The 25,616-nt window shown below is 44.0% G+C and overlaps 1 protein-coding gene across 3 annotated transcripts in view; it reads left to right on the top strand.

Annotated features, from left to right (window-relative positions):
* The window catches only part of RALGAPA2 (Ral GTPase activating protein catalytic subunit alpha 2), a 605,428-nt gene that overhangs the window by 123,503 nt on the left and 456,309 nt on the right, over positions 1 to 25,616 (top strand). For all 3 annotated transcript variants that reach the window (XM_063918174.1, XM_063918175.1, XM_063918177.1), the window contains exons 6-12: positions 5,640 to 5,820; positions 6,379 to 6,494; positions 17,915 to 18,053; positions 20,010 to 20,209; positions 20,969 to 21,199; positions 23,980 to 24,153; positions 25,288 to 25,425. In XM_063918174.1, coding sequence (XP_063774244.1) covers positions 5,640 to 5,820; positions 6,379 to 6,494; positions 17,915 to 18,053; positions 20,010 to 20,209; positions 20,969 to 21,199; positions 23,980 to 24,153; positions 25,288 to 25,425 — 1,179 coding nt within the window. The remainder of the gene's footprint in view (positions 1 to 5,639; positions 5,821 to 6,378; positions 6,495 to 17,914; positions 18,054 to 20,009; positions 20,210 to 20,968; positions 21,200 to 23,979; positions 24,154 to 25,287; positions 25,426 to 25,616) is intronic.

Below are 25,616 nucleotides of genomic sequence, written 5' to 3'. Positions count from 1 at the left end.
CAGGGTTAACTCTAACAACCTCATTCTGTGTAGATTCTACAACTTGTGGAGAAATTGTTTCAGTATAATGCATGGTGCCGTACTTACCCGTTGACACGACCTCACCTATCCCTCCGCTAGGGGCTTTCGCTAATCTCGTGGGTGTTGCTGTGCCTACTGTGGTCTCTGCTATGGTGGCCGCTAGAGAGAGAGCTGAAATTGTTGCTGGATCGTCTTCTTGATCACACTCCTGAGGAAAGTTCAAAACAGGGTACAACTTGCACGGGTTAATACTTGCATGAGTTACTTGGTTAACATCATTAACATTTACAGGGTTACTAAGTGTTTGTGTTTTACAACCCAGTGCGTTTCTCTCCGTAATCAACTTCTCTCCTGCTATGTATGGTGGTGGCGGGGCTGTGGCTATCAGTTTCCTGACTGCCCCAGATCCCGCCGCCAGAGCCAAACCTCTCTGTATCTCACCTTCCTGTTGCCACAACTGTAAATAATCATGATGCTGAATTCGTCTCTTTGTTGATTTTATGAGACATATCCTCCTCCTTAAATTTTGTAACACTTCTGGACTGAAGCTACCTATTCTTGGGAATTTCTCCCTGTCTTGTACAGTCATTCTCTCCCATTCATCACATAAAACCTCTGTGTGACTTCCGTATTTTTCACACATGATGTACCTTGCCGACCCGACTGGTCGGTTCTCTGAATCAACCCGAACCGAGGTTGATCGCCCCCTACCTGAACAATTGGCCCCCATAATCTGCAGGTGTTGCTTACTACTCCTTTGATCTTTATATCACGGTCTTCAGCGAACCCTTACAGCAAACCAAATTATTCAAAATAGGCCGGCGGTGGCGGTTTACCGAGTACCCCACTCACTCGCCCACCTCGACCAATACGACCTGATCACACCGATATGGTGCTGGCGTACTCGATACAGGGCCCTACCAGAAACCTTCTGTTTACTGGAACATATGAGGGTTACCCGCAGGACACTTACTCTTTCCAGTAAAGGTGGGGTTGTTAGATAGTTCCTGAGTGACCAGCGAACTTCCCTTTAAAAATAAAAAATTACACAAATCACGTCAGAATGTACAAATAGCGTTTGTGACCACTTTACTCTAATGGTATTAGGTCAGATTACTAACTACTGCACACAATTACGTGCGGTACAATCGTTCAGTACATAAGCACTACCTGTTATGTACTGAGAGATCAATGGAATCGAAAATTGCGGCTGCGAATTCCTTCAGCCAGAGCTTCCAATGGCCTATATGGGTTTTAGCACCAACCCCCGGGGTTGTGCTTCTTGTACCTTTATAGCGGACCTTCTTTGTCTCCTTATGACCTCCTGGTCTTGTTCTGTACGACCTCCTGGTCTGACCTCCTGGTCTTGTATACTGGTCCGCTATACTCTAATGCTCATATTTTATTTAACCAAGGATGCCTCCTTAGCCACCGTATATGTCACTTACACGTATGTCCTACCCGATTTCTTTTTGGTTCAACCTCTAAGTTATATAAACTTATGTAATAAAAACACACTCACTCAACACATGTACACTTTCGTTTCTATATCTATTTCTGCGCAGAAATTTTCTTTAGCCCAGCTGTGTTACCAATTAGGAGCAGGATCTGTTAAACTAAATTTCAAATTTTCCAAAAATAGATTTGCGTTATTTACCGCGTCGCGTTATCTACCGCTGTGCGTTACTTATCGCTTTTGCGTTACTTATCGCCTTTGCGTTACTTATCGCCTTATCACAACTTGAGCTACGTGGGCGTAACCGGACGCTACGTTGCGTAATGTACGCTGCGTGCGTCTGCCTTTGGATTGCGTACGCTAGTCTTTGTTAGAGACACGTGTACGCAAAACAAAAGATCCACCGTAACACAATTTCTACTTTTATCAATGTAGATGATCCCTGATCATCTACCGCACACCACACTGACTGCCTTATCTCCCAGACAAGCCGTGTGTTGGTCTATACTTTAACTATTACCTCTACTATGAAATAACAGCAAATCTTTTTTTTTTTTTTTTTTTAGCACTTTCTATCAACTATAAAAATTGGCAAACAGGAATAGTGATATACGAAATTGAAAAAGAAATGCAGATATATATGTATGCGTGCGTGTATACGCAAGACAGAAGGGAAATAAACAGTTTTTTTAAAGGACACAAGCGTTTTGTTCTTACTTCCGGTTCCCGGATTCCTTCAGCACTCTTTATCTAAGTGAAGCAGACGCTTATCCCGTCAGCACTGCGAGACAACCTCCCACCCTTTGCTGGGGGATAATGTCTGCTGATCTACCTAGTGCAGATATGAGAAGGACAGGACGAGTCCCCCAATTGACAATCTCAAATTCTTTTGTCGTATAAACAACCCTTAATGAAGTCTAAGAACACAGTACGCTGTTTACTTAAGAAGTACCGTAAGGGTACGCTAGTTGCGTAACGATCGCTTAGCCGTAGGCGAGACGCTCAAGCGTCACGTTCGCTCACGGCCCAGTGATCACAGGACAGCACGTTATTGGTGATGACTAGAGTAATGATTCGCTATGGCGTAGCGGACGCTCGAGACCACGAGGAGATCACCAGCGGCGCAGACGCTCACAACGCTATACCTTTATGTCTAAACCTTTTATCAATGAAATACACAGAATACCTTAATGTGAATACAGGGTGTAAGTGCAACCTTGTGTAACCTGACTAACTACAAAGCTGCTTGAGCGTCATCGACGCTCAAGTGAACACTTAAAACTATAGGAAATACACAGATACTGGTTTAGGGTCCAAAGCCTATTATCTGTATTATAACTATTATACTTGCAAAAAGAATCACAGTACAAATGATACACTACAATATAACAGAGACTTCCTAACCGAATAACTATACAAGAAATACAATACAATACTATGCTGATCTAATACAATACAATACTAGTCAATGGGAGATACGAGAGAAAGAGAGGGGAGAGAGAGAGAGAGAGAGAGACGGAGAGAGAGAGAGATTGGCTCACAGTAAGACAATATGATTACGGAGAAAAACTTACGCACAAAGGGTATGGTCGCATGCGCCTCTGGACATCCAGCTTCCCGATTATCAGCAATGAGAACCGTTTGATGAGAAGTGAAAGCTGGATGCCACAGGCCCGTCTTTTATGCTACTCACACAATGCAATCTAATGGTCCCTACAACCTCATTGTTCATTGGACGCAGGAATTCGGCTTCGCATTATAACAAAAGGTCATAGGGTGATTCATACAGGTGGGCTGTGACGATTTCAAACAGCTCAGGTGGGTGGGAAACTAGGTTTCCCGCCGCATACCTGAGTATGCGTAAATAATAGAAATGGACATAAACTTCTTATGTCCATAACTATCCGCACGAGCGATTAATACGCTCCAAACCAACACCGGAATATTGTTAATTAAATACTCTTCCGATGGGTACCAAACACTGCTGTATGATTCCTGTTAGACCCTTCGCACAATACAAAGAGGGATTCCTCCATTCAGGGACATTCTATATTAACCAAACTTTCAGAATCTATCAAAGGGACCATGGTCTACAAACTACATTAATTGTGAAAATATGTAACGAATGAGTCGCACGCCACGGTTACATAAACTCTACCGTAAATACGCATACCGTGCGTCCGCGGGTGCACGCTATTGCGGGTATGCGCCTTCACGGGAGAGCGTACGCATGCGCAGCGCAGACCAGTGTGCGGTGCAAATATGGCAGAGTGTATGGGGATATTTTTCTGACTTTGACAGGTATGAGCCACTAAAAACCGTGGATCTAAAATATCTCACGCGGAAAGTGGTCATGTTATTGGCCTTGGCTTCGGCCAGGCGTGTATCAGAATTGGCGGCTTTGTCATATAAAAGTCCTTATCTGATTTTCCATATGGATAGGGCAGAATTGAGGACTCGTCCCCAGTTTCTCCCTAAGGTGATATCAGCTTTTCACTTGAACCAACCTATTGTAGTGCCTGCGGCTACTAGGGACTTGGAGGATTCCAAGTTACTGGACGTAGTCAGGGCCTTGAAAAATTATGTTTCCAGGACGGCTAGAGTCAGGAGAACTGACTCGCTGTTTATCCTGTATGCACCCAGCAAACTGGGTGCTCCTGCTTCTAAGCAGACTATTGCTTGCTGGATTTGTAGCACAATTCAGCTGGCGCATTCTGCGGCTGGACTACCGCAGCCAAAATCTGTAAAAGCCCATTCCACAAGGAAGGTGGGCTCATCTTGGGCAGCTGCCCGAGGGGTCTCGGCTTTCCAACTTTGCCGAGCTGCAACTTGGTCAGGGGCAAACACGTTTGCTAAATTCTACAAAATTGATACCCTGGCTGAGGAGGACCTGGAGTTCTCTTATTCGGTGCTGCAGAGTCATCCGCACTCTCCCGCCCGTTTGGGAGCTTTGGTATAATCCCCATGGTCCTTACGGAGTTCCCAGCATCCACTAGGACGTCAGAGAAAATAAGATTTTACTCACCGGTAAATCTATTTCTCGTAGTCCGTAGTGGATGCTGGGCGCCCATCCCAAGTGCGGATTGTCTGCAATACTTGTATATAGTTATTGCCTAACTAAAGGGTTATTGTTGAGCCATCTGTTGAGAGGCGCAGTTATATTCATACTGTTAACTGGGTATAGTATCACGAGTTATACGGTGTGATTGGTGTGGCTGGTATGAGTCTTACCCGGGATTCAAAATCCTTCCTTATTATGTCAGCTCGTCCGGGCACAGTGTCCTAACTGAGGCTTGGAGGAGGGTCATAGTGGGAGGAGCCAGTGCACACCAGGTGACCTAAAGCTTTCTTTAGTTGTGCCCAGTCTCCTGTGGAGCCGCTATTCCCCATGGTCCTTACGGAGTTCCCAGCATCCACTACGGACTACGAGAAATAGATTTACCGGTGAGTAAAATCTTATTTTTACTAGGTATCTGTAATAGCATTGAATCACAAAATATCATTAGTGAAGACCTATGTTGTGCAAGTTACTACTGTCGTTGTCTATATTCTCATGAATAATCGTTTAGCCCAACGGTCCATGGTTTAAGTTTATCCATGCTTGTCCGCAGGTGACTTATTTAGCACCTCTGCAATTTGATTGAGCCATCTGTGCTGAATCATGGATTTACCTAAAACCTGGACCACTAGGGTCCCTTGAGGACTGCGTTTGAGTACCTTTGGTTTAGCCTACAAAATGTAACTTAACATATATAAGGTGAAACGTAATAGCCTGCGATGAGCGGAAGACTATTGGGCCAGCTCCCACAAATCACAGGCTATTGTATCAGGTCAGTAGGGTTGTTTGACTTGAGTACTACTGTTTCCCTGTGTATGTTGCTGGAAAGCTGGTGGTTGAAAGTAGGTGCTAGATGGGACTTTGATCCTGATTTGTAGTCTTCTAATGATTTGTGGCTGCATTTACAAGGTCTTGGGGCAGCGTGATCTTATATGTAAGGTAATAAAGGAGGCTGATTTTAGAATGTGATTCAAGAAACGCCACTTCTCATGTGCATGTGCCATCATCCTGCTACTCGTTCTCATGTTCCCGCATGTTTAGTCTCTTGCATCATTCTCTTGGCGCACTCATCCTTTTTAAATGAAAATGTCTTTCATCCTTTAGATACGATGTGAAGGAATGCGGCTGTTTCTTCTCTGGCTTCAAGCACTGCAGACAAATTACGGAGAGGAGCAGGCGCTAATATTTGCATGTCTTGTTCCCGGCTTTCCTGCCGTCATATCATCATCTCGAGGTCCTTGCACACTGGATACCCTCATAAACCCTACTTACAATTTACCTGATGGTTAGTGACAGTGCTTCTAACTAGATCGCCTGTTTGGTACACTTCACTATAGAGTAATCGGCCTCATTGTTCTGCCATCGCTTAAAAGAAAGTGCTAATTGTATTAACTGTGGAGACCTGATCTTTCAGGCATTAGATGTCTATAAGTGCTCCATGATTGGGATTCATGTTGGTGGAGTGATACACATCCTATCTCTCAGCAAAAACCTTCAATAAGTATCTAATAAGTTCCAAAGGATAGGAAAAAATGCTGCATTGTGTTTTTGCTTCAAACCCTGTGCTAGAGTTGACGACTTAATATAAAGGTTCTTCACTGCTGCAGAAAAGCCACACGCAGGCTGTGTTACATTTACATGCTCATTTCACTAGAACATTGAATAAATGTTTAATGATACAGAAGAGCCGCATAACCACTGGGCAAGGATTATGTGCACATTTGTGTAGCACTCTTAAATATTATCACACGGCTGTTTAAATATTGTGATTTTTAACAATCATTTACAAGGCAGATACACTTTATTTTCTATGCTAATGCTGCTGTGATCATTGTTATTTCAGGGAAAGTTTATCCTGAAGAGATAACGCCACTTTTGCCGGCTGTGTCTGGTGAAAAAAGTCCTGATGATCCAAGCTGCTTTTTCTTACAAATGTTGTTGAAATACATGGTCATCCAGGTAGGAATGCGCCTTTTCTTGTGTTTGGCTTGGTGTGCTTTTAGTTACAGTAGATATTGTCTCAGGATCCAATTAAAAAGGTTCTGTGTTTTTCAAAGTATCCTTAATGGGAGCTCAAACTTTTTCCTAGTCTTCTATGTTTGATTTCTTGACACATACTAAAATCAACAATTAATATAATAATATAATAAACCCGTGCATACTAGTGTACTGGTTATTTAATCTAAACTAGTGTACTGTACTTGTTATTTAATGAAGACTAGTGTACTAGTTATTTAATTTAGTATACTAGTTTATTTTAGACTAATATACTGTGTGTTTAATCTAGACTAGTGTACTGGTTATGTCATCTAGACTAGTGTACAGGTTATGGGGTATATGCAATTGCGGTCGAATTCCCGAAAATGTCGAAAAATGGGACATTTTCGCCAAAAAAAAAATAATTCGACAATGCAATTCAGTACTTTTCGTCAAAAAAAACGGACTTTCAAAATTCGACTTTTTGAAATTCGACATTTGTCAAATTCGACATTTCTGCAATGGTACAAATGCGGCAATTCGACAAAAGTATATTCAATTGAAGATTGTAAATTCGACAACAGTGCTTTTAGACAGTACATTCGTCATTTTCAATCCGCCACACTTTGCTAGCGGAATCTAATAACATTTTTTAAAAACATGTTTTTTTTGGGTGTTTTTTTTAATTGGTAATAGCATATCTATTTATATTAGAAGGGCTTAGGTACTTGGTTTGTCTATTTTGGAGGCACAAGTATTATTTATATATTTTTAAAAATATTATTATTATTATTATTTTTTTAAATGGAATGGTAAAAATCAGGGAAAAAAATGCGTGGGGTCCCCCCTCCTAAGCATAACCAGCCTCGGGCTCTTCGAGCCGGTCCTGGTTCTAAAAATCCGGGGGAAAAACTGACATGGGATCCCCCGTATTTTTAAAACCAGCAACGGGCTCTGCGCCTGGTGCTGGTGCAAAAAATACGGGGGACAAAAAGCGTAGGGGTCCCCCGTATTTTTTACACCAGCATTGGGCTCCACTAGCTGGGTAGATAATGCCACAGCCGGGGGTCACTTTTATACAGCGCCCTGCGGCCGTGGCATTAAATACGCAACTAGTCACCCCTGGCCGGGGTACCCTGGAGGAGTGGGGACCCCTTCAATCAAGGGGTCCGCCCCCCTCCAGCCACCCAAGGGCCAGGGGTGAAGCCCGAGGCTGTCCCCCCCCCCCCCCCCATCCAAGGGCTGCGGATGGGGGGCTGATAGCCTTGTGAAAATTGAAAGAATATTGTTTTTTTCCAGTAGTACTAAAAGTCCCAGCAAGCCTCCCCCGCAAGCTGGTACTTGGAGAACCACAAGTACCAGCATACGGGAGAAAAACGGGCCCGCTGGTACCTGTAGTTCTACTGAAAAAAAAATACCCAAATAAAAACAGGACACGCACACCGGGAGAGTAAAACTTTATTTCACACATGTCGACACACACATACTTACTTATGTTCACACGCCGACCTCTGTCCACTTGTCCAAGTAGAATCCACGGTGTACCTGTCAATAAAATTATACTCACCTGATCCAGTGTCCTGTGGTCTTTTATTATAATCCACGTACTTGGCAAAAAAAAAAAAAACGAACACCCGGACCAGGCGGACTGAAAGGGGCCCCATGTTTACACATGGGACCCCTTTCCCCGAATGCAGAGACCCCCCCCGTGACTGCTGTCACAGAAAGGTCTCTTCAGCCAATCAGGAAGCGCCACTTCGTGGCACTCTCCTGATTGGCTATATGCGCGTCTGCTGGCAGACAGCGCATCGCACAGCTCCCTCCATTAGTTTCAATGGTGGGAACTTTGTGGTCAGCGGTGGTGTTAACCGCGGTCAGCCGCTGACCGCGGGTGACCCCACCGCTGACCGCAAAGTTCCCACCATTGAATATAATGGTAAGGCTTTGCGATGCGCTGTCTGACAGCTCAGACGCGCATAGCCAATCAGCAGAGTGCCACGACGCTGCGCTCGCTGACTGGCTGAAGGGACCTTTCTGTGACAGGAGTCACGTGGGGTCCCGGCATTCGTGGAAAGGGGTCCCATGTGTAAACATGGGACCCCTTTCAGTCCGTTTGGTCCGGGTTGCCGTTTTGTTGTTTTGCCAAGTACGAGGATTATTTTAAAAGATCCGGACACTGGATCAGGTGAGTATAATTTTATTCACAGGTACCCCGGATTCTTCAGTGACGAGGGGGGCGTGGCAGTCGGCGGGTCAACATAGGTATGTATGTATGTGTCGGCATGTATGAAATAAATGTTTACTTTCACGGTGTGTGTCTCCTGTTTTTATTTGGGTATTTTTTTTCCAGTAGAACTACAGGTACCAGCGGGCCCGTTTTTCCACCCGCATGCTGGTACTTGTGGTTCTCCAAGTACCAGCTTGCGGGGGAGGCTTGCTGGGACTTGTAGTTCTTCTGGAAAAAACACTATCACTTTACTCAAGGCTATCAGCCCCCCATCCGCAGCCCTTGGATGGGGGGGACAGCCTCGGGCTTCACCCCTGGCCCTTGGGTGGCTGGGGGGGACCCCTTGATTGAAGGGGTCCCCACTCCCCCAGGGTACCCCGGCCAGGGGTGACTAGTTGGATATTTAATGCCACGGCCGTAGGGCGCTGTATAAAAGTGACCCCCGGCTGTGGCATTATCTGCTAGTGGAACCCGATGCTGGTGTAAAAAATACGGGGGACCCCTAGTCTTTTTGTCCCCCGTATTTTTTGCACCAGCACCAGGCGCAGAGCCCAGTGCTGGTTTTAAAAATACGGGGGATCCCCTGTCAGTTTTTCCCCCGGATTTTTAGAACCAGGACCGGCTCGAAGAGCCCGATGCTGGTTATGCTTAGGAGGGGGGACCCCACGCAATTTTTTTTCGTTGTTTTTCCCGTTTTTTTTAAATTTTTACAAAATCTGTCAAATCGGCCGTTTTTCGACAGCGGGACTGTCGAATCCGTTTTTTATTGAATATGTTGAATTCCGGCACCCACTTGCCGGAATTCGACAGTCGAATTGTGTCAAATTAAAAAACGGGCGAAAAATTGCCACGATTCGCCGGCAATTGCATATACCCCTATTACATTTAGACTAGTGTACTAGGTATTTCATCTAGACTAGTGTACAGGTTATTACATTTAGACTAGTGTACAGGTTATTACATTTAGACTAGTGTACAGGTTATTACATTTAGACTAGTGTACAGGTTATTTCAGCTAGACTAGTGTACAGGTTATTACATTTAGACTAGTGTACTAGTAATTTCATCTAGACTAGTGTACAGGTTATTTCATCTAGACTAGTGTACAGGTTATTACATTTAGACTAGTGTACTGGTTATTTCATCTAGACTAGTGTACTCGTCACTTGAGCATGTTTGCTCATCCACCTTTGATGTGCTACGGAGGCTGGGATAGTATGTGGTTCTTCAATGATTCAGAATTTATAATGGCAGGGTCACTAGTACACAAGCTAAATCCACTATAGAGGCATCCTAGTCTTGTTTCACTGGGTGGCCCTTCATTGATGAATAGTGTAAAATTACTGGGAGCTGATCACATGACCCGCCCATCGCTGGGAGTGACCTCTTCAGGCAAGGTCATCTTGCGGCAACCAAGTCCCGGGTCAGTCAGTATGAATATTACGATGCAGCAAGAGCGTATCATACATAAGATTTATTTGATCACTAGCGATGAGAAATTGTATCATTATGTTAAGGGACATTGTAGTTTGTTTTATTACAGTGTCTGTTTTTAATGGTAATATTTGTTATCATTTCACAATAACTTTAATAACCGCACGGTAACAACAGGCTTTTTAGCCTGATAAGACTGTAGAGCTATCCAATCACTTATTATTTTTACCGTGGGGTAAATCACCCTTTATCGGATGATAACACATGGGATCCGGGATAAGTTCCCGATCACATGTGTTATCATTGAAAACTGGTCTCCTGGGGCTGCTTATCTGGGATTTTCGCGAAAAGAAAATCCTCAAAGTGCCAGTTTACGGGGCTAATAGGATAGCCCCAGGGAAATCCATTAGCTGCAGCAATTCACTGCAGCTAATTGGACACTGCCCATCATTTGTTAGACTGTCATTATAATGCATTTACTAGAATTGCTAGTCTATTGGTACACTTGCTATTCAATTGCTATACAGGTGAAACTCAGAAAATGAGAATATCGTGCAAAAGTTAATTTATTTCAGTAATTAAACTTAAAAGGTGAAACTAATATTTCTCTATCGTCCTAGTGGATGCTGGGGTTCCTGAAAGGACCATGGGGAATAGCGGCTCCGCAGGAGACAGGGCACAAAAAGTAAAGCTTTAGGATCAGGTGGTGTGCACTGGCTCCTCCCCCTATGACCCTCCTCCAAGCCTCAGTTAGATTTTTGTGCCCGGCCGAGAAGGGTGCAATCTAGGTGGCTCTCCTAAAGAGCTGCTTAGAAAAGTTTAGCTTAGGTTTTTTATTTTACAGTGAGTCCTGCTGGCAACAGGATCACTGCAACGAGGGACTTAGGGGAGAAGAAGTGAACTCACCTGCGTGCAGGATGGATTGGCTTCTTGGCTACTGGACATTAGCTCCAGAGGGACGATCACAGGTACAGCCTGGATGGTCACCGGAGCCTCGCCGCCGGCCCCCTTGCAGATGCTGAAACGAGAAGAGGTCCAGAATCGGCGGCAGAAGACTCCTCAGTCTTCTTAAGGTAGCGCACAGCACTGCAGCTGTGCGCCATTTTCCTCTCAGCACACTTCACACGGCAGTCACTGAGGGTGCAGGGCGCTGGGAGGGGGGCGCCCTGGGAGGCAAATGAAAACCTTTTTTGGCTAAAAATACCTCACATATAGCCTCCGGGGGCTATATGGAGATATTTAACCCCTGCCAGAATCCGTTAAGAGCGGGAGACGAGGCCGCCGAAAAAGGGGCGGGGCCTATCTCCTCAGCACACAGCGCCATTTTCCCTCACAGAAAGGCTGGAGGGAAGGCTCCCAGGCTCTCCCCTGCACTGCACTACAGAAACAGGGTTAAAACAGAGAGGGGGGGCACTAATTTGGCGTTAGAAATATATAAAAAAGATGCTATAAGGGAAAACACTTATATAAGGTTGTCCCTATATAATTATAGCGTTTTTGGTGTGTGCTGGCAAACTCTCCCTCTGTCTCTCCAAAGGGCTAGTAGGTCCTGTCCTCTATCAGAGCATTCCCTGTGTGTGTGCTGTGTGTCGGTACGTGTGTGTCGACATGTATGAGGACGATGTTGGTGAGGAGGCGGAGCAATTGCCTGTAATGGTGATGTCACTCTCTAGGGAGTCGACACCGGAATGGATGGCTTATTTAGGGAATTACGTGATAATGTCAACACGCGCCAAGGTCGGTTGACGACATGAGACGGCCGACAAACAATTAGTACCGGTCCAGACGTCTCAAAAACACAGTCAGGGGTTTTAAAACGCCCGTTTACTTTAGTCGGTCGACACAGACACAGACAGGGACACTGAATCCAGTGTCGACGGTGAATAAACAAACGTATTCCTTATTAGGGCCACACGTTAAGGGCAATGAAGGAGGTGTTACATATTTCTGATACTACAAGTACCACAAAAGAGGGTATTATGTGGGATGGGAAAAAACTACCGTAGTTTTTCCTGAATCAGATAAATTAAATGAAGTGTGTGATGATGCGTGGGTTCCCCCCGATAGAAAATATGGGCGGTATACCCTTTCCCGCCAGAAGTTAGGGCGCGTTGGGAAACACCCCTTAGGGTGGATAAGGCGCTCACACGCTTATCAGAACAAGTGGCGGTACCGTCTATAGATAGGGCCGTCCTCAAGGAGCCAGCTGACAGGAGGCTGGAAAAATATCATAAAAAGTATATACACACATACTGGTGTTATACTGCGACCAGCGATCGCCTCAGCCTGGATGTGCAGAGCTGGGGTGGCTTGGTCGGATTCCCTGACTAAAAATATTGATACCCTTGACAGGGACAGTATTTTATTGACTATAGAGCATTTAAAGGATGTATTTCTATATATGCGAGATGCACAGAGGGATATTTGCACTCTGGCATCAAGAGTAAGTGCGATGTCCATATCTGCCAGAAGATGTTTATGGACACGACAGTGGTCAGGTGATGCAGATTCCAAACGGCACAAAGGTGTATTGCCGTATAAAGGAAGAGGAGTTATTTGGGGTCGGTCCATCGGACCTGGTGGCCACGGCAACTGCTGGAAAATCCACCGTTTTTACCCTAAGTCACATCTCTGCAGAAAAAGACACCGTCTTTTCAGCTTCAGTCCTTTCGTCCCTATAAGAGTCATATCTGCCCAGGGATAGAGGAAAGGGAAGAAGACTGCAGCAGGCAGCCCATTCCCAGGAACAGAAGCGTTCCACCGCTTCTGACAAGCTCTCAGCATGACGCTGAGACCGTACAGGACCCCTGGATCCTACAAGTAGTATCCCAGGGGTACAGTTTGGAATGTCGAGACGTTTCCCCTGCGCAGGCTCCTGAAGTCTGCTTTACCAAGGTCTCCCTCCGACAAGGAGGCAGTATGGGAAAAAATTCACGAGCTGTATTCCCAGCAGGTGATAATTAAATTACCCCTCCTACAACAAGAAAAGGGGTATTATTCCACACTATATTGTGGTACTGAAGCCAGAAGGCTAGGTGAGACCTATTCTAAATCTAAAAAAATTTGAACACTTACAAAGGTTCAAATCAAGATGGAGTCACTCAGAGCAGTGATAACGAACCGGGAAGAAGGGGACTATCTGGTGTCCCGAGACATCAGGGATGCTTACCTCCATGTCCCAAATTTGCCCTTATCACTAAGGGTACCTCAGGTTCGTGGTACAGAACTGTCACTATCAGTTTCAGACGCTGCCGTTTGGATTGTCTACGGCACCCCGGGTCTTTACCAAGGTAATGGCCGAAATGATGGTTCTTCTTCGAAGAAAAGGCGTCTTAATTATCCCTTACTTGGACGATCTCCTGATAAGGGCAAAGTCCAGGGAACAGTTGGAGGTCGGAGTAGCACTATCTCGGATACTGTTACAACAGCAGGGGTGGATTCTAAATATTCCAAAATCGCAGCTGATCCCGACAACAAGTCTCCTGTGCTTAGGGATGATTCTGGACACAGTCCAGAAAAAGGTGTTTCTCCCGGAAGAGAAAGCCAGGGAGTTATCCGAGCTAGTCAGGAACCTCCTAAAATCAGTGCATCATTGCACAAGGGCCATGGTAAAAAAATGGTGACTTCCTTCGAAGCAATTCCAGTCGGCAGATTTCATGCAAGAATTTTTCAGTGGGATCTGCTGGACAAATGGTCCGGATCGCATCTTCAGATGCATCAGCGGATAACCCTATATCCAAGGACAAGGGTGTCTCTCCTGTGGTGGTTACAGAGTGCTCATCTTCTAGGGGGCCGCAGATTCGGCATTCAGTTTTGGATGTTGGTGACCACGGAGGCCAGCCCGAGAGCCTGGGGAGCAGTCACACAAGGAAAAAATTTCCAGGGAGTGTGATCAAGTCTGGAGATTTTTCTCCACATAAATATAGCTAAGGGTAAATTTATAATGCTCTAAGCTTAGCAAGACCTCTGCTTCAAGGTCAGCCGGTATTGATCCAGTGGGATAAAACATCACGGCAGTCGCCCACGTAAATAGACAGGGCGGCACAAGAAGCAGGAGGGCAGTGGCAAAAACTGCAAGGACTTTTCGCTGGGCGGAAAATCATGTGATAGCACTGTCAGCAGTGTTTCATTCCGGGAATGGAAACTGGGAAGCAGACTTCCTCAGTAGGCACGACCTCCACCCGGCAGAGTGGGAACTTCATGGGGAAGTTTTCCACATAATTGTAAACCGTTGGGAATTACCAAAGGTGGACATGATGGCGTCCCGTCTGAACAAAAAAACGGGACAGGTATTGCGCCAGGTTAAGAGACCCTCAGGCAATAGCTGTGGACGTTCTGGTAACACCGTGGGTGTACCAGTCGGTGTATGTGTTCCATCCTCTGCTTTTCATACCTAAGGTACTGAGAATTATAAGACATAGAGGAGTAAGAACTATACTCATGGCTCCGGATTGGCCAAGAAGGACTTGGTACCCGGAACTTCAAGAGATGCTCACAGAGGACTTATGGCCTCTGCCGCTAAGAAGGGACTTGTTTCAGCAAGTACCATGTCTGTTCCAAGACTTACCGCAGCTGCGTTTGACGGCATGGCGGTGGAACGCCGGATCCTAAGGGAAAAGGCATTCAGGAAGAGGTCATTCCTACCCTGGTCAAAGCCAGAAAGGAGGTGACCGCACAACATTATCACCACATGTGGCGAAAATATGTTGCGTGGTGTGAGGCCAGGAAGGCCCCACGAAGAAATTTCAACTCGGTCGATTCCTGCATTTCTTGCAAACAGGAGTGTCTATGGGCCTCAAATTGGGGTCCATTAAGGTTCAAATTTCGGCCCTGTCGATTTTTCTTCCAGAAAGAATTGGCTTCAGTTCCTGAAGTCCAGAAGTTTGTCAAGGGAGTATTGCATATACAACCCCCTTTTGTGCCTCCAGTGGCACTGTGGGATCTCAAAGTAGTTCTGGGATTCCTCAAAACACATTGGTTTAAAACCAGTCAAATCTGTGGATTTGAAGCATCTCACATGAAAAGTGAACATGCTCTTGGACCTGGCCTGGACCAGGCGAGTGTCAAATTGGTGGTTTTTTTCTCAAAAAAGCCCATATCTGTTTGTCCATTCGGACAGGGCAGAGCTGCGGACTCGTCCCCAGTTCTCTCCCTAAGGTGGTGTCAGTGTTTCACTTGAACCAGCTTATTGTGGTGTCTTGCGCCTACTAGGGACTTGGAGGACTCCAAGTTGCTAGATGTGGTCAGGGCCCTGAAAATATAGGTTCCAGGACGGCTGGAGTCAGGAAAACTGACTTGCTGTTATCCTGTATGCACCCAACAAACTGGGTGCTCTTGCTTTTAAGCAGACTTTTGCTAGTTGGATGTGTAATACAATTCAGCTTGCACATTCTGTGGCAGGCCTGCCACAGCCAAAATATGTAAATGCCCATTCCACAAGGAAGGTGGGCTCATCTTGGGCGGCTGCCCGAGGGGTCTCGGCTTTACAACTTTGCCGAGCGGCTATTTAGTCAGGGGCAAACACGTTTGTAAAATCCTACAAATTTGATACCCTGGCTAAGGAGGACCTGGAGTTCTCTCATTCGGTGCTGCAGAGTCATCCGCACTCTCCCGTCCGTTTGGGAGCTTTGGTATAATCCCCATGGTCCTTTCAGGAACCCCAGCATCCACTAGGACGATAGAGAAAATAAGAATTTACTTACCGATAATTCTATTTCTCGGAGTCCGTAGTGGATGCTGGGCGCCCTTCCCAAGTGCGGATTATCTGCATTACTTGTACATAGTTACAAAAATCGGGTTATTATTGTTGTGAGCCATCCTTTCAGAGGCTCCGCTGTTATCATACTGTTAACTGGGTTCAGATCACAGGTTGTACAGTGTGATTGGTGTGGCTGGTATGAGTCTTACCCGGGATTCAAAATCCTTCCTTATTGTGTACGCTCGTCCGGGCACAGTACCTAACTGAGGCTTGGAGGAGGGTCATAGGGGGAGGAGCCAGTGCACACCACCTGATCCTAAAGCTTTACTTTTTGTGCCCTGTCTCCTGCGGAGCCGCTATTCCCCATGGTCCTTTCAGGAACCCCAGCATCCACTACGGACTCCGAGAAATAGAATTATCGGTAAGTAAATTCTTATTATAGACTCATTACGTGCAAAATTAGATATTTCAAGCCTTTTATTTGTTATAATTTTGATGATTATGATTTACAGCTTAAGTAAACCCCAAATCCAAAATCTCAGAAAATTAGAATATTACATAAATTCAATAAAAAAAAAGGATTTTAAATACAGAAATGTCGGCCCTCTGAAAAGTATAATCGTGCATATGTACTCAGTACTTGGTTTGGGCTCCTTTTGCATAAATTACTGTCTCAATGCGGCGTGGTCAGCGTGTGGCACTGCTGAGGTGTTATGGAAGACCAGGATGTTTCAATAGCTGCCTTCATCTCTTCTGCATTGTTCGGTCTCATGTCTCTCATCTTTCTCTTGGCAATGCCCCATATATTCTCTGTGGGGTTCAGGTCAGGCGAGTGTGGGGGAGCTTCACAAGGAGTGGACTGAGGCTGGAGTTAGTGCATCAGGAGCCACCACACACCGACGGATCCTGGACATGGGCTTCAAATGTCGTATTCCTCTTGTCAAGCTGCTCCTGAACAACAAACGTCACAAGCGTCTTACCTGGGCTAGAGAAAAAAGTCACTGGTCTGTTGCTCAGTGGTCCAAAGTCCTCTCTTCTGATGAGAGCAAATTTTGCATCTCATTTGGAAACCAAGGTCCCAGAGTATGGAGCAAGAATGGAGAAGCACACAATCCAAGATGCTTGAACTCCAGTGTGAAGTTTCCACAGTCTGTGTTGATTTGGGGAGCCATGTCATCTGCTGGTGTTGGTCCACTGTGCTTTATTAAGTCCAGAGTCAACGCAGCTGTCTGCCAGGACATTTTAGAGCACTTCATGCTTCCTTCCGGAGACCAGCTTTATGGAGATGCTGACTTTATTTTCCAGCAGGACTTGGCACCTGCCCACACTGCCAAAAGTACCGAAACCTGGTTCAATTACCGTGGGATTACTGTGCTGGATTGGCCAGCAAACTCGCCTGACCTGAACCCCATGTCCAGGATCCGTCGGTGTGTGGTGGCTCCTGATGCACTAACTCCAGCCATGAGAAAGAGGAGAGACATGAGACCGAACAATGCAGAAGAGCTGAAGGCCGCTATTGAAGCATCCTGGTCTTCCATAACACCTCAGCAGTGCCACAGGCTGGTAGAATCCATGCCACACCGCATTGAGACAGTAATTCATGCAAAAGGTGCCCAAATCAAGTACTGAGTACATATGCATGATTATACTTTTCAGAGGGCCGACATTTCTGTATTTAAAATCCTTTTTTTAATTGATTTTATGTAATATTCTAAATTTCAGAGATTTTGGATTTGGGGTTTACTTAAGCTTTAAGCCACAATCATCAAAATTATAATGAATAAAGGCTTGAAATATCTCACTTTGCATGTAGTGAGTCTATATAATATATTAGTTTCACCTTTTAAGTTGAATTACAGAAATAAATGCACTTTTGCACGATATTCTCATTTTCTGAGTTTCACCTGTACTTCCATTTGCCTTTTCTGTGTTCTTTTTGCTGGTTGGTTGATTGTCCCTATCGGAATGTGATTTACAGTATATTATTTTTGAATGTAATAAAAACTAAACTAATTGATTATTTTTTTATTTATTTTTCAACAGGCTGCACATTTATCTTGGAGGAATAAGGAGAACCAAGACACAGGATTCAAGTTTTTATTTAACTTATTTAGAAAGTATTATCTTCACCACTTGTTTCCTTCATTTACTAAACTGACCAACCTTTACAAGCCTGTACTAGGTGAGCATGTGTGGTTTTTGTTTTGTTTTTACCAGCATATATTTTTCTTTTGGCTAATACACGAATATTATAATTTTATACTATACGTGTTCTATTTTCTATTCAGTGCTCAAACCCCATGAGTAGTCATGTGTTGGTGTTCTGAGCCTGTAATAGGTGCAGTAATGAAAAGCAAACCTTTAAATTGCTGTAGCAACACCCAATGTATTTATAGGTTAATTCTATATTGACATTTTGATTCTCCATACTGATTATTGACATCAGTTTAGCCATAGATGATGGTCCAGTGGCTCCAGGCATCCAAGCAGGACAAAATATGGTGCTTTTCAAAAACATAGTAATCATTTCCCTTTGATATTGTCTTCATTTTGTTTTGTTATTGTTTGTAATCAGGTAGGCTTGGGTACACACTAGGACAATGGCCAATCGTTCCAATGATCAGGCCGAATTCCCTTCAGTGTGGACCATGCGAGATTGGCCGTACACACTACACGATGTAATGAACGACGGAACGATACCTCGTTCTGTCCTTCCTTCCTCAGCATATCGTCCGATTGGCCTTGCAGTACGGCCAACCAGAAGATGTCATATGCTACCCGCTGGAGTGCGTAATTGAAGGCCGCTATTGAAGCATCCTGGTCGATGTAAGCGATTTGTCGTTACAATACGACAAAACGTCCCGATATCGTTCTAGTGTGCACCCAGCCTTAGACTCGTTTTGGTGGAAGTGTGACTGCAGGCATCAGGAGTTGCATGGAGCTGCAAAAGTAAATATATACTCTGAAGTTTTCCTTTTGTTCTTCCTTTCCCATATTTACAACCATAGACTTTCTAATACAGGTTGAGTATCCCTTATCCAAAATGCTTGGGACCAGAAGTATTTTGGATATCGGATTTTTCCGTATTTTGGAATAATTGCATACCATAATGAGATATCATGGTGATGGGACCTAAGTCTAAGCACAGAATGCATTTATGTTACATATACACCTTATACACACAGCCTGAAGGGAATTTTAGCCAATATTTTTTATAACTTTGTGCATTAAACAAAGTGTGTCTACATTCACACAATTCATTTATGTTTCATATACACCTTATATACACAGTCTGAAGGTCATTTAATACAACATTTGTAATAACTGTGTGTATTAAACAAAGTTTGTGTACATTGAGCCATCAGAAAACAAAAGTTTCACTATCTCACTCTCGCTCAAAAAAGTCCGTATTTCGGAATATTACGTATTTCGGATATTTGGATATGGGATACTCAACCTGTACTGCTTTCATGCCGAGCATTTGACCCAGGAAATTGTCAGGTAAACCCAAGTTGTGTGTCGGTATGAAAGGGCCAACCCGGGTTAAGTGTCCCGGGTCTGTGACAGTGGTCATTATTGCTGTGGAGACGCATCATGCCAGGCTACAACACTACCTTGCACTTAATTGATTACAGAGCAGAAAATTACCATGCAGGTTACTTGAGTTTACTTACATCAGTACATAAGCATGGCCCATCTTTGTAACTGGCTACTAGCTTACATACTGTAGATGCACCAAACATTGGGACAGATGTATTAAGCCTGGAGAAATGATAAAGCAGTGAAAAAGCGGGGATAAGTGGAAGGTGACAACACACCAGCCAATCATTACAGGTTTTAAAATGACAGGAGCCGATTGGCTGGTGCGTTATCACCTTCCACATGTCACTGCTATACCTCTGCTTTATCACTTTTCCAGGCTTAATACATCCACCCCATTACGCTATATAGTGCAGATGGGTTTTCGTAATACGTGAGTAAAGGTCATCTTCAGTATAACCCAACTGTTTTTCATTAATGTTATGTGTGCACAAAATCAGGGGTATGTATGTATGTAGAGACTTGTCAGTAAAACATACATGTGTAGCGTGTAAAACATTCAAATGTTTGTAGATCTCAGAGAACATCTCTCTTTCAGATATTCCGGATGTCAGACCAAAGCCAGTGTATGTCACCATAACCCGTAACAATGAAAACCTTTATAGCACAAAAATCCCACACATGGCAGCTAGAGTTGTGTTTATAAAGTGGCTGGTCACGTTCTTTCTGGAAAAGAAGTATGTAGCATCTTCTCAAAGTACTAAAAATGGAGGAGAGGTTTTACCAAAACTAATCCAGGTACGAGTTACACTCTGCAGCTCTGTGTTTGTTATGCATTAATATATATATATATATATATATATATATTTCTTTAAATATTATAAAGTCTCGTTTATGGAAAGCACACCTGAACGTATTATTTGTAGCAAGTGCAGTACATCAGCTAATAGGATGTTTCCACTAGCTATTTTCATCCACCTTTATTTGGGTCAAAATAGTATAAAATAAACTTTTGGAGAGACTAGAAACATCCTACTTGTAAACCAAACCTCCCCCATGGCCTATGGATGACCCACGTGGGCCGTTGTGCGTCCTGGCTGTTATTGGCTGTCGCTCAGCAACTGTACATTCATAATGTGTCGCCCAAATCACCATACAAAACATTCACACTGAAATACTGTATGTGTACACCTAATGTAGAGGACGGGTGAGGCAGGTAGAACCTATGTGTAATAGACACACTTCATCTAATACTGTGGGTAATAGGAGACCTGATTGTTTTTATATTAACAGATTGAGTGAAACTGATTTTTTTTTTTTTAATGATTGTGACATTTAATCTGTCAACTTTCAGCTGAGTAAATAAATACTTGGGTATTTGTGTTGATTGATGTAGCATGGATAGCAGTGCCTTCTCCTGAAGAGAGAGAGGGACTCTTTTTCAGCATAATGTAGCTGTGCCATCTACAATCTAACTAAAAACAGTCATTGTTTATTGTAATATATTAAGTGCAGCAACAATAAAATATAATGCCAGTATTTGCATTTCTGATGTAGACCGTATCTGTGATTAACGTGAGCCAAGAAAAGAACACAGAGGTGGAGCCCTCTAGTGGCCAGGAACAAGAGAAGAACCACTCCAATAGCAGTACACTGTCAGACAGGAGACTCAGCAACTCCAGCCTGTGTAGCATAGAAGAGGATCACAAGACTGTGTACGACATGGTACAAAGGATTCTTGTGTCCACGCGGGGATATGTGAACTTTATCAATGAAGTCTTCAGGCAGGTGAGTGGTTATGGCATGTTACTGGCTATAATGTGAGTAACCTTTCATCCCTTCATACAGTTGATTAAATCAGAAGGTTACAAAGGCTCTAATCTCATGTTTAGTCTTTCTTTTAATTAATTGTACCTCAAGAACATAAGGGCAGGTTTTTGTTTCTTTGATCCTGGTTTTATTATTATGTCTCCATAACCTATATTTTTTATTTAAATTCTTGGAAGTATTGAAATACAGTAGTATGTCAATGCAGAGGTTACAGTTTTACAGTAGTGAAAATATTTTTTTGTAAAAATGTCATTATGCCATCTAGTGGCCAAAAATTTAAGTTTTCCAAATGTATTCCCTACTGCAGTGGTTCCCAAACTGTGTGCCGTGGCTCCCTGGGGTGCCTCGGGACACTTGCAGGGGTGCCTTGGATTGGTGGTTCAGGACCAATTCAAAATATTTATGGTCAATATGATAGGAAAAACTAGTGCTAGTAGCTGTCAGTCATAAAATATGGGGACAAACAGAAGCAAATCTTGTCCCTCACCACACAATTAAGCCTAAGGATGACCTATATAAACACAATCTACTTAATTTAATATTTCTTTCTAAATTTCTCAATAAGACATTTTTGGCCTAGGGGTGCCGTGAAAATAATTCTGATACTCTAGGGCGCCGTGATTCAAAAAAGTTTGGAAACCACTGCCCTACTGTACAGAATTCAAGAACATAATGGGCGGGATATAATGTTGTCCGAGTTGGCCGAAGGTGCGGGTTGCCAGCTGAATGCGGTTGTTTTTTTTTTAAAGCGGCACTCATTTATAAGGCAAAGTTCGGCCGGCAAGCTGCACCTCCAGCCAACTCAGATGGCGTCCAAGTTCGGCCGGCAAGCTGCACCTCCAGCCAACTCAGATGGCGTTACACCCCACCCAATATGTATATGCACAGTTGGTATAATGGTTAGCATTACTGCCTCACAACAAAAGAGTTATTGGGTTCAGTTCCCTCCAGTGTGTGTGGAGTTTGCGTGTTCTCTCAATATTTGCGTGGGTTTCCTACATTTGTTCCGGTTTACTTCCACTTACTGGTAAGCTAATTGTATTTTAACAAATAAATTAATTAACCCTCATGTATATATGATATAAAAAGCGCAGTGTTGCACATATTTTCATGTATATATGAGTTTATACATGTGGTAGGGAATATAGATTGGCGGCTCCGCTGGGCCATGCGCTACTTTTAATGACTTAATATTCTCTGCTGGCTTAGAGTAACAAGGCTTTTAAATAATTCACAGGGTAAAGCGCACCCAACAGTACAAACAATAGAATAATATATTTATTTTTCACTTGGCAGCTCTACTCACACTGCAGCAATTCAAAGGGCTTTTATTTTATTATGTACGTGAATAATAAACGCACAGGGGTACAGTGCACACAGGTTGTGCAAACTTAATATAATAATTTTAACTTTTTTTTTTGTTTTAACTTTTTATTGCAATTGATAAGGACAATATACACTGTAGTGCTGCTTGTGAACACACAGCCACTTTAGATGTGCACAGAACAGCCAATTTAACCAACAGAGTACAGCGCAGCTCACAGCAGCGTACTCTTTGTATACACTGACTATACACACACCTCAACAAATTTTACAGCCGAGTACAGTGCAGCACACAGCAGCGTGCCCCTGTATATAGTTACATTGACTATATAACATAGCTCAGCCAATACAGTTACAGCGCAGCACACAGCAGCGTGCCCTTGTATACAGTTACACTGACTATATAACACAGCTCAGAGTGTTGCCTAGGTAAGACATTGACCACAAGAACTGCATTCCAGGTGGCAGCATCTGGGGGGACCAAGCCAAATAAATAAGAGCTCCCTGTACATGTTTTAGGAGACAAATGAGGTCTCAAGAAGAAATGAAACCACAAAAGGGAGGAAGAACGAGCGCTAGGCTAGACTACCAAAATAGAGCAAGTGGTGAATAGATGGGTAATAAGTTACAGTTCTCGGAATAGGACGTTATCCATGGAGACCAGAACGCAGTGTGTGTCCCCTGTGAATGTTGTACAGCTGACAGGAATGTTCGATAGACTGCTTTGAAAGCCTGAAGAGTAGTGGCATGCTGCAGAGCTTATATGTGCTGCTGTATTCCTGAGGCAGCTGAAAGAATGATGGAAGAAATGTGCAAGCTACTTTAGGTGCCCACTGGATAAATCTATTAAATGACTCTCGAGGCTGATCATCATGTATTTGCTCGCCCTGTCCCCTGTAGCTGCCTCCTCACCTTGCCCGTCCTCTGGAGTGGTTACAGGAATCCACCAGGCGCTGGAGAGGAGGCAGTGCATCATTTAGTCCCCTCCACATCTTAGGCAGCTTTTATAGTCTTCTAGAACCTTGACAGATGGAGGAGCAAGAGACTAGCAGGCATGTTGATACATGAAGATCACTATAAGGAGGGGTTGGGGAGAGACTATGCTCTGTGATCACCATCGTCGCAGGGAGCATGAGAATTGTAGGGACAGAAAAGTCTGTTTTCTGTCCAGTTCTCAGTCTCCTGTAGGTAGAATAATACTCACTGTTAGTGTACCAGCGTCGGTATTTTGACTGTCGGGATTCCGTACCCAACCCGATAAATTCCTGTAGGTTTTGTTTTTTGTCTTGATTAGATGTGATATCTTGTAGCAGTTTCAATATTATTATGTTCTTAATATATAGTTAATAAGTGCAGAATGTTGCATTAATACCACTTTGACAAACCGCCTGGCCTTCTTTCTGTTTTACTGCTAGGCCTTCCTTTTACCTGCCTCTGATGTGTCTGCCACTAGGAAGGTTGTGAAAGTTTACAGGAAATGGATCTTACAAGAGAAACCTATTTTTATGGAGCAGCCCTCAAAGCCACCTTTTGACCACGCGAATGTGCCAGTTTTTGAGTCCACTGAAACAGAGACTGATAGCAAACAGGTAATGGATAGCTCTGATTTTTATTCTTAGTAGCCGTAACAGATTATTTCGGGAATCCTTGAAATATGCATCTTTTCATGGAGAATTCCAGATACTTCAGTATTGTGTTTGGGACCTTCTGGATCAACTATGGTGGCCAATACCGGGATCGGGATCTGCGAGATCCCGGGATTTAAGACTAAAATTTTCCTGGAATTCAATCCCGGGATTGGAGCTTCTAATCACTGGAATTTCGGAATTAGCCAGCTCCCTTATATTTTCAGTGCTGGACAGCGTTGAGCCTCTTCAGCATGCTCAGACGCTTCCCGGCTCCCCCTGCCCCCAGCTGCGCAGCCTCACATCAACCGCATGCGCCGCCTGAACTACCCACACCTTACTGCACAGTACCGCAGTCCTCTAAGTGGAACCACCCTCCTGAATAGAGGATGGTAAATTATGGTGGAGTGGGTTAAGGCTGGGTAAATGGGACATTTACAACCCAATCCCAGGTATCCCAGAAATCACAGAAATCCCGGTATCGTTTTTCAATCCTGATCCCCAGATTGAAAAAACAGCTCAGGATTGGCCACCCTAATCAACACTATTGAGGGTAGCAGAGAGTCGGCAGCCCAATTTCAAATATACTTCTGTCCATAACAGTACCCCCCCCCCACCATGCACTATTACTGTGTTGGGCCAGGCGGATGCAGGTTACCTCCTCCAGTGCATTAGGTTTGGATTGCCTGGTATGAGTAGCTTTTCACACTACTCAGGTCGGGCACTTTTGTGTGAGATGCCAGTGGGAATTGGGCACAGACAGAGGATGGCCAGTAGTGGAATCGCAGCAGCAAAACTGCTCCTTACACTATTAACAAAGGGTATTGTACAAACATTTAGGAAGTAAATGACAACATTTTAGATAAATATGCCGACATAGTAAAAACATGAAATAAAGTCTTTTACAGTATTTCCTTTAAGTGGATATTTTTTCTCAGCTTAGCGACTACTGTGTGCCAGTTGTTATTTCTGTAGGCTCCAGTGTTCCCTTTCCGCTGTACTGTCTGGAAGTTGAACTCAGCTTCAGTCTATCCCACTGTCGTTCCGTCTATAACACAGCATGACCAGATAATTAATTTGTTCTGATATTTATTAAAGGTTGCCACAGAACAGAGTGGACACAAGCGCTCGTCTAGCTGGGGCAGGACATACTCTTTCACCAGTGCTGTGAGCCGAGGATGTGTGTGTGAGGACGAGAACATGGATGTGAAGGCTGGGGATCAGGCTGCACTGCAGGTAACGTGAACATGCCAGGTGATAATAACATACAATGTATGAGTAAAGTGGCAAAACCATGTTTTGGTTGCCCCTGGATTAATATCCCAAAATGCAATAAATAAAATGTTTTGTTGACCAAAAAATGCTTTATCATTTTTGCGCCCATGTGCTACCAAAGGTTCTTCCAGTATTTACCTAGGACACAGTCT

The sequence above is a fragment of the Pseudophryne corroboree genome, chromosome 4 (genome assembly GCF_028390025.1).
Source record: "Pseudophryne corroboree isolate aPseCor3 chromosome 4, aPseCor3.hap2, whole genome shotgun sequence".
NCBI lineage: Eukaryota > Metazoa > Chordata > Amphibia > Anura > Myobatrachidae > Pseudophryne > Pseudophryne corroboree.
This window is presented reverse-complemented; position numbering and strand designations above follow the sequence as displayed.